The 8,868-nt window shown below is 46.2% G+C and overlaps 1 protein-coding gene across 1 annotated transcript in view; it reads left to right on the top strand.

Annotated features, from left to right (window-relative positions):
- LOC106118526 (hexokinase-2) overlaps window positions 1–8,867 on the top strand; it is a 17,052-nt gene extending 8,185 nt beyond the window's left edge. The window contains exons 2-11 of the mRNA XM_013313187.1: window positions 2,392–2,690; window positions 5,001–5,154; window positions 5,762–5,873; window positions 6,035–6,141; window positions 6,225–6,445; window positions 6,617–6,825; window positions 6,996–7,133; window positions 7,254–7,396; window positions 7,478–7,611; window positions 7,715–8,867. Of these exons, the coding sequence (XP_013168641.1) occupies window positions 2,418–2,690; window positions 5,001–5,154; window positions 5,762–5,873; window positions 6,035–6,141; window positions 6,225–6,445; window positions 6,617–6,825; window positions 6,996–7,133; window positions 7,254–7,396; window positions 7,478–7,611; window positions 7,715–7,807 (1,584 nt within the window). The 5' untranslated portion in view covers window positions 2,392–2,417 and the 3' untranslated portion in view covers window positions 7,808–8,867. The remainder of the gene's footprint in view (window positions 1–2,391; window positions 2,691–5,000; window positions 5,155–5,761; window positions 5,874–6,034; window positions 6,142–6,224; window positions 6,446–6,616; window positions 6,826–6,995; window positions 7,134–7,253; window positions 7,397–7,477; window positions 7,612–7,714) is intronic.
- The last annotated feature ends 1 nt before the right edge of the window (window position 8,868 follows it).

Genomic DNA, 8,868 nt, shown 5'->3' with positions numbered 1-8,868 from the left:
AGCGACGTCGCACCGCGCCCACACATTATTGATTTCAACATATTGTTTGACCGATGTGTGTGCTTTTGCTGTGTGTCCTCAGTCCACAGAACTCGACCGCCCTCAGCTCGCAACCAGTTTTGATCATAACACAAAAAGCGGTATACTTCGTTATGGAATTTTGCCTTAGGATAAAATTATAGCAAGTTATACACAAATCTACAGAAGCAAGAAACACTAAGCTATCTAAAGAAAGTGTAAAATGTCTTGTCTATCGTGTTGTAACTCGTGCCCTTGGTGCGGTTGTTTGAGATGTGTTATGGACTGTGTCTGTGAGCACACGTGATGTGATGCCACCATTTGTTATCAGAAATGTTTTTATTATTTGTCCGCGGTGCGTGACCCCCTCTCCTCACCCCGTCCCACCCCCACTCCAGACACTCAAAGGAAAATTTCTTGCGGATTGTTATTTTTTTCAACATAATCAGCGCGCCGCCTCTCCTCCGGGTCTGGGACATTTATCCAATAAATAATGTTTATCGAATCCTTCACCTACTTCTTATACCTGACTCTCTGCAATGTGCGGAGAGTCAGGTCTACTTATGTCAACAATGGAAGTTTTCCGAAGCTTCGAGTCAACAACGATTCGCATATTCGCGAACAACGCGCGGCCGATGATGGTCCAAGGCCAAGGGTTATCACAACATTAGAGATGATAACCTTTTGTCTTGTATCTCGGGTTGCGCTCTATTGCTATTGCTATCAAATATTCCAGCTAATGGCTCTAATCTTATAATTAGTCTGATATTTAACCATGAAATGTAAACACAAAAACTGTACTGATTACTTGATCGTCTGGACTCCAGCTCAGCCCGCTAGGCGGCGGCAGCATTGGCGGTGTGTCCGGCTGCGAGCGGCGCATTCCTTGCCATATTATGACACCGTAGTGATGCCGCAATCACCCGGGGTCACAATTCTTTAACTTTGTAGCTTGTTATTGACACAAAGCACAAGCTACTGCATAATTTAATTGCTATATTGATGAGAAGTAATGATAAGAAAATGTATTACTGCGACATTACAACACTGCATCAGTAATTCTGTTCTTGCTATCTTAAAACAATGTGGTACGTTTATATAAGTTCCCAGTTCTCACACACCGGAAAACGTTCATGTACAACAAGACTTTAATTGAACACAGTAAGTTATAAGTTAAGTACATGGAGGTAATTTGTTTCATAATACGTGATATAAATATATATGTGTGTGTTAATTTGCTTTAGCTAAATAACATACGTCAGACGAGCGAGCAAAACACGCCGGTACGTGTGCGCTCTGACATGGCTAATGATTGCTGCGAGGAAAGCAACAGTTTTACCTACTGCTATATTACAGCTATGTGTTATTCTCATGTCAAACTTTATATTAAGCAAAAACTTGCGTCGTCTCACGTGGTCGTGATGAATTCAGAACAAATAACATTATGTATCGTGATATTTTCAATAAATAGAATTTATGTTTGTATTCGCAACACACGACAATCAAGCAGCATCAATAACGCCACTGACAAACAACGCACTTGCACACTTTTACAACACAACTTGCATTACACACTAATGTTCTGTTCAAACCTATAGCTAATACGAAACTACTCGATCTTAGTTTAGTATTTGGGTGTCGGTTGCTTTTGTTAGTAATTTAATTTAATGTCGGAGTATGTCAGAATAACACAAACATTTGGGCTTGGGAAATGCATTCCGTGCGGGCGAGTGCGAGTGCGAGTGCGAGGGGCGGTGCAGTGGGCACGACGTGACGTCACAACCGCGCCCTCCGCACACCACACTCGAGAGAATTCCCAAGACTTCGGGATGATAACGACCAGTTGTACACTTATAATTACTACAAAGGCATTTGCATCCTTAAAATCATCACATAAATTATACTGCGACTGCTTCTAAAAGTTAGTTGCGTTACGAGTCGATGTCTTTTACAGATAAAACATAGTTAGTAAGCTAGCGCGTGTAGTATCTAATTAAAGGTATGTGGGTATCGCGCGCTATCCTCGTCGCTGTTAGATAGGCTGTCTGTCGATAACGCCGCGACACCAGCACGCTAGCTGGCGCGACACAGAGATCTATCATTTGGCCATTTCGCGAGTCATTGTTTGTTACTGCTTCTACTAACTACTTCGCCGCCTTGTTTTTTATAAACATCTTTAATACCTGCCAATTACAATATGTTGTGAACGTTCAGCGCACTGAAGTATAATCATTAAACTCTAATTACCTACATACTTTAATATTGCATTTCCAAAATACATGGTTCGCCTTACGAATATAGGTATGTCCGTAAAGAAGGCAGTTTCATTCTGTTTAGTTTTTTAATGCGCTCGTCTTAACTATATTTTTTCAGATAACAATCCAGATCAAGTGCTTATAATGTCGACTGCCGTGGAGAACTTCGCGGTGGGGGGAGAGGCGCGAGTCAACGGCTCACAACATAACGGCTCAACTCAACTCAACGGCTCCGCACGACCCAACGGTTCAGCTCAACACAACGGATTAGCGCAACTCAACGGCACGGCGCAATTTAATGGTTCAGGGCAACTCAACGGCTCAGCACAACACAATGGCACCGCGCGCCGCAGCCTATGGGACGCGCAGTTCCTCCCGCCTCCTCTGGTGTTAGAAGATCGCGCTCGCGCTTTAAAGGTAACGTATCACGTGAAAACTACTGAAGCAACCGGCATGTTGACACTGTGATATATCTGATGGTTCAGATTTCTTATAGGCTCAACTCGGCGAGTATCGTTATCGCAAATATTCAGCCGCTACCTGTTTATTGGAAACATGCGTAACAACAGTTTATCGTTTAATTACGCACTTTAAAGCTACAATGCTACACAAAAATCCAGATTAGAGAGCGAAAAACGATTATCATATATTTTTAACGAATGAAAAATCCATCGATTAGATAATAGATGCTTTGTTCAAATACAACATGCCTATTGGATTGGAGCTAGACTTGTAGAAATATGACAATGTATATCCGGCGCGCGCTTGCTTGCGACCGCAAGCTTGCTAGCCGCGGTGCAGCAAGCGCATTCTCACATACAATACACACTTTATACTTTACCCGCGAGCTGTTCTTGCATACAACATATTTACGAATTACTTGTACAACAATTGTTTATGCTATCAAGATGATATAAGAAATAGTGTTATGTGAGTCAACAATAAACGATGGAAACTTTATATCAGCTCGTTTTGTTTGTAAATACAGATTCAGATATTAACATCTCGAACAATAACGGATGTTCTATGGCAGAGACGTTGCACGAGGCAATGAAATCATTTCAGAGGTCAAGACGTTTCGTTACGTTAGACGTTCCCTCGTTTATCAGTAGTATAGTGATAGAGGTTTAGAGCGTCGCGGTTCAGCTGCAGCTGATAGCTCTAACTGTAAACTGAACTGTCCATACACATACTCGTACATCGGCAAGTTTGTACAACATAAATAAATATTACATAGGTATAGGAACATTATTTGATACATGATCATCTGATTTTGTAACCAACAAGGTACATTCGGTTGTGTTCTAGATATATTGTTTAAGAAAGCTCTTTATGACATCGGTCAGCAAAGCGCAAGCCTTTTCACGTCTTGATGTTCACCTCACATGGGAAATGAATCCTCGTTGCACGTGTATCATTAGGTGCAGTTTCTCGATAGTTCTTCTTGGTGTTCATTAACGTGATAATTGCCTGGAGGCGATGTGATGACGGCGGCGGTGGGGCCCTCTACAATTAATTGTGCATTTAATTGGCATCGCCGCATGGCAAGATATAGACTTCTTCAATGCGATGACATTCTGTTTAACAATTTGATCTATTAATTGATGAGTAACATTAAAAGGCCAAATAAAAAATATATGTATCTTATGTATGTACGGTATGAAAATTGTGTTAGAGAAGTCACACGGAGGACATCGCTGTCTTTTATAATTTGCTATTCATTGCTACCAGAAGCGGCCGGTGATATTTAGGCCAGTGTTGTGTCACGAGACCACTCGCCGCCGCCGCGGTCATTGTTGCCCACTTGTCCGCTTATTTGCGAATTCCTACGAGCACATACAAAACCCCGACACGTGACCAGCACTGTGAGGCGAACTAGGTGCAAAAGTCGCAGCTGAGGGCCAGCGCGCACGCAGAGTTGACCACTTCGGTGTAGAACTTCAGAGGCGATTTATACTATTGCCCATAATAATACTCGAGATGCGGCCCACACTGAAGTCAGCCTAAGATACAAACATATATTTATTTTTAGTGCGACTTTGAGAGTTGTAGAGTGTATAACCGTGACTTTCTGAGACCAAAATCTCCGTTTATAACATATCATCGTCTCTGTCATCTTTGAACAATAAAGGAATAACAAAATGTTTTAAACAGATATTGTGGTCTCAGAAACTCACAGTGACTGTGCAATAATTTAAGCCATAAAGATAATTGCTTAGAGCGTTTACAATTGTAACCTGATACCCCGTCGCGGTTAATTCTTATATTATTTTATTGTATTTATAATATTCTGATACCACGATAAGATAACTCAACTAAGTATTTTTCTGCGAAACTTTTGCGCAGTTCGTTTTGTTTGCTTATTTTATGTTCGGTGAGTTCCGTAACACCAAAGTCAACAGGCAGGCACCACCATCTCGGCCGGGACACACCGGGACCTCAGCTATGTTGTCACACGAGGCTAACTAAATATTATAAATCATTAAAATGCGAACTGATACGACCGTTACTAAGTTAAAGTGATAGTAGATAGTGAACTGATAAATAAAAATAAAATGTAATATTAATTGTAAAATTGTCTTCTAATGATGATATTATAATGAACGACGGCTAATAATACGAGTAACATGTCACTCTGTGGCTGTTGTACAGTCAAGTACATCCGTAGAGATAAATCTCCGGCTTGCTTGTTGTGAGACTGTTATTGAGGCGGAGACTTGTATGCAGATTCAGACTCGGCTGGCTGGACTGGTGCTGTGCGGGCAGGCGCTGGTGCGCGTCGGAGAGACCTTCGCGCGCGAGCTGGAGCGCGGCCTGTGCGACCTGCCCTCCAGCCTGCAGATGGAGAACACCTACGTGCCCGAGCTGCCCGACGGCACAGGTCGGTTGCTAGCTGCTATTGACCTCTTATAATTCTTTGCTTATATAGTTTTAAAACATGTCAAACTTGAGTTGTAAGCCGTTAATACGAGTAAATCGCTCATGCACGAGACATGATGTATGCGAGCTTGCACATTGACTCCTTCGCCGCACACACAATTGATTAGCAATGGATGAATCCATTACGCGGCCGAGCACGCGACGTCACTCCACTCGTAAAAGGATCTTTACACTCTATATTATATATAGTAATCACACAAAAAAATATAACACTTCACTTTTTAAAATGCATTAATTCCATATAAGGAAAACTTAACAGTACATTCTTTTAAATAATACGAAATTGTACAAGAAGAGAAAGCAACGACAACAACGAGAAACAAATACAAGATGTTTTAATAACAAACAGAATTTCGTAAAAAAAAAACAAAAAGTGGAAAATACATTAATTATAGTCACGACATTTTTTATATTAGATCCTGCTCCAGAAAGACACAATTATTGGTCTCTCAATTTTGATGAGTTCTTCATTGTGAGTGAGGTGCCTACAAGAGTTATTGTTTTGTGGTGCGCAATGTCGTCTCTAACACTGTGCCCGCGTCTTGCAGAGGAGGGGGTGTTCCTGGCGCTGGACCTGGGCGGCACCAACTTCCGCGTGCTGCTGCTGCAGCTGGCCGCAGGGCAGCTGGTCCGGGAGCGAGTCCGGCAGTACCACATCAGGTGTGCCACTCTTTTCCGCTCGTCCTCGTTCACACCCCACAGGGTCATTTTAAATCGTTTTTTTTATCAACTTCTATCTATGTATTTTCTATATTATTTAATCGCATCTCATAAACTTGCGACTGCGAGGTTGAGTACAGTGGTGCGTGTGCATGTTGCAGTGACGCGCTGCGCTCGGGGCCGGGCGAGGACCTGTTTGGCTTCCTGGCGGACTGCGTCCAGGACTTCCTGCGCGGCGAGGGAATGGAGGAGCAGGAACTCTCGCTCGGTGAGCGGCTCACGCGACGCGCGGCGTCTGAACTACTCTTATCTTGCTGCAGTCATCTCGAACGAGATATCTTTCATCCGCAGGGTTCACGTTCTCGTTCCCGATGCGGCAGCACTCGATCTCCTCGGGCGAGCTGCTGACGTGGACCAAGTCATTCTGCTGCGGCGGCATGGCGGGCCGCGACGTGGCGGCGATGCTGCAGCACTGTTTGCACGAGCGCGGCTTGCGCGTGCGCGTGCAGGTGCTGCTCAACGACACCACCGGCACGTTGGTCGCCGGCGCACACCGCGACCCCGACGTCGGCGTGAGTCACCACTTTAAGCTTTTTACTTTATATCGTGGGGAACATCGTGTCTGCAGCGACTTAATCCTCCGTACTAATCGATTTTTGGTCAAACATTGATAAATAAATAAATGAATATTGTGTGCACGGTGTGAGGTGGTCGTGTAGGCGCTAAGGCAATGCTATGCGCAGATCGGCGTGATCATGGGCACGGGGTCCAACGGGTGCTACGTGGAGCGAGCGGAGCGCGTGCAGCACTGGGAGGCGGGCCGGCGACGCGCGCGGGACGTCGTCGTGGACGTGGAGTGGGGCGCGTTCGGCGACAACGGCTGCCTCGACTTTCTGCGCACGGACTACGACGCCGAGGTGGACGAGCGCTCGCTGCTCACCGCCTCCTTCACGTGAGTCCCGCGCCATCTCTATTTCTTACAGCATACCGCACAAGTGCACTTTCAATTCTTCTCTGTTAATAAGCCAATAAGCCTACTTTCAAGTTTTTAGTTCATGATTTAATTCGCCATGGCGTAAAATAGTTAAAGTAATCGTTATCTCGCTCCTGGGCCCGCTGCAGGTTCGAGAAGTACATCGGCGGCAAGTACCTGGGCGAGCTGTTGGGCGTGGTGCTGGGCGCGCTGGCGCGGGACGGTCTCTTCCCCGCCGCGCCCGCGCCCGCCGCCCTCACCACCGCGCACCTCAGCGTCTTCGAGGAGTGAGTTCTCCGCCTGCCGCTCTATTTTACTACTATTTAAGTGTAGGGGCGCTGCAGATGGTGCTTAACATCATCAATGAAGCCGCGTAACGTCGGTAACGCTCTCGTGTCCTCGAGCAGGGAGAACTGCGCCGGCGCGTGGCGGGAGACGGCGGACACGCTGGAGGCGGCGTGCGGCGCGCACGTGACGCGCGCGGACGCGCTCGTCGCGCAGCACGTCGCGCGCGTCATCTCCAACCGCGCCGCGCAGCTCGTCTCCGTCTGTGAGTACTCCTCCGTCGAGGTCGCGCTGACCGACGCGACCCGACCTCACGTGATGATGATGACGCGTTGTCGTGCGGCAGGTGTGGCGTGGCTGCTGCGGCGCATGGCCCGCGAGCGCGTGGCGGTCGCCGTGGACGGCTCCGTGTACAAGCGGCACCCGCGCATCCAGCACCTCATGAACAAGTACGTCGCCCTGCTCGCGCCCGAACACCCCGTGAGTACATGCACGACGCATTTCGTACAAGTTTACTTCAATAATATATGAAACACATGTAAGACCGAAACGGTTAACGTTATGCACGCGCTCCCGTGCGCAGTTCACGCTGCTGGGGGCCGAGGACGGCAGCGGCAAGGGCTCGGCGCTGACTGCCGCCATCGCCGCGCGGGTCGCTGCGCGCCACCTGCCCTAGCGCCGCCTCACACACGCCGCACCGCCGCCGGCCCTAGGGCGCACTGCCTGCCCTGGGGCGCACTGCCGGCCCTAGGGCGCACTGCCTGCCCTAGGGCGCACTGCCTGCCCCAGGGCGCACCGCCATACCTGGGGCGAACTTTCGTCCAGGACGCGCGTCATGTGCGCACGTCAACAGGCAGATGAAGGCAGAAAAATGGTTATTCCGTCGTGTGATTGTGTTCTATAGCACTCAGTTTGTAAGTTGTTCAACAAGATACTCTTACATTAGAATGCCAGTGAGGCGCTGGTTTACTGGCCGGTTGGCTGGATAGTGCTCGAGGCGGCGGCGGCGAGATGAATACGTGATTAGTTAGACTTTTATCAAATAATGACTGTGATTAGTTTGTATGTATGTGCATTGTGTATGAGTTGTTTTGTATGACAGCGTGTGTGTATGAATGTGAATAAATGATGTAAAGTTGTGTTAAGTTGTATGTTGTGATATGCATTTGTAGAAGTTAATTAGATAATGATATTATTATAAGAACGACACAATATTTTAATCGTTACAACCTCTGAGTGAGTGAGAACTTTTTCGGCTAAGAAAAAAGACAAATAATGAAGTACATATTTGTACGGGTATAGATTGAGGTGTGCCAGTGGCGCTGGACTGGATACATCTATTTAATTATACTGTAACTGTTGTGATGATTCAAACAATGAACATCGCACAACAAGTGCTGGAGCGCCTTCCAACACGACTGTGTGACACTCGTGTGCTGTGTGCGTGTGAAGCTATACTTTAGTGCCATATAACTAAGGGTGAATTATGTAGAAGTACACATGAAATATATTTTTATAAAATTTTATGATCGGGACTGACTCCCGCTAGTTGTAAGTTAACATGTAATATTTGTTATTCCGATGGGAATTTTTATTAGTTGTTTCGTCTGTCGAGTGTGAGCGGACACTATACTGCGGCAGCGCGTCGTTGCTCTGCGCGAGCTGGTCGCAGAGGCACGACTTTTGAAATGTTATATTGAATCATATTATTATATTTGTATTTTACACAATAATAAC

The sequence above is a fragment of the Papilio xuthus genome, unplaced genomic scaffold (assembly GCF_000836235.2).
Source record: "Papilio xuthus unplaced genomic scaffold, Pxut_1.1 DF827570.1, whole genome shotgun sequence".
NCBI classification, from domain to species: Eukaryota; Metazoa; Arthropoda; class Insecta; order Lepidoptera; family Papilionidae; genus Papilio; species Papilio xuthus.
Note: the sequence above shows the minus strand (reverse complement) of the source record. Positions and strands in the feature narration are given on the sequence as shown.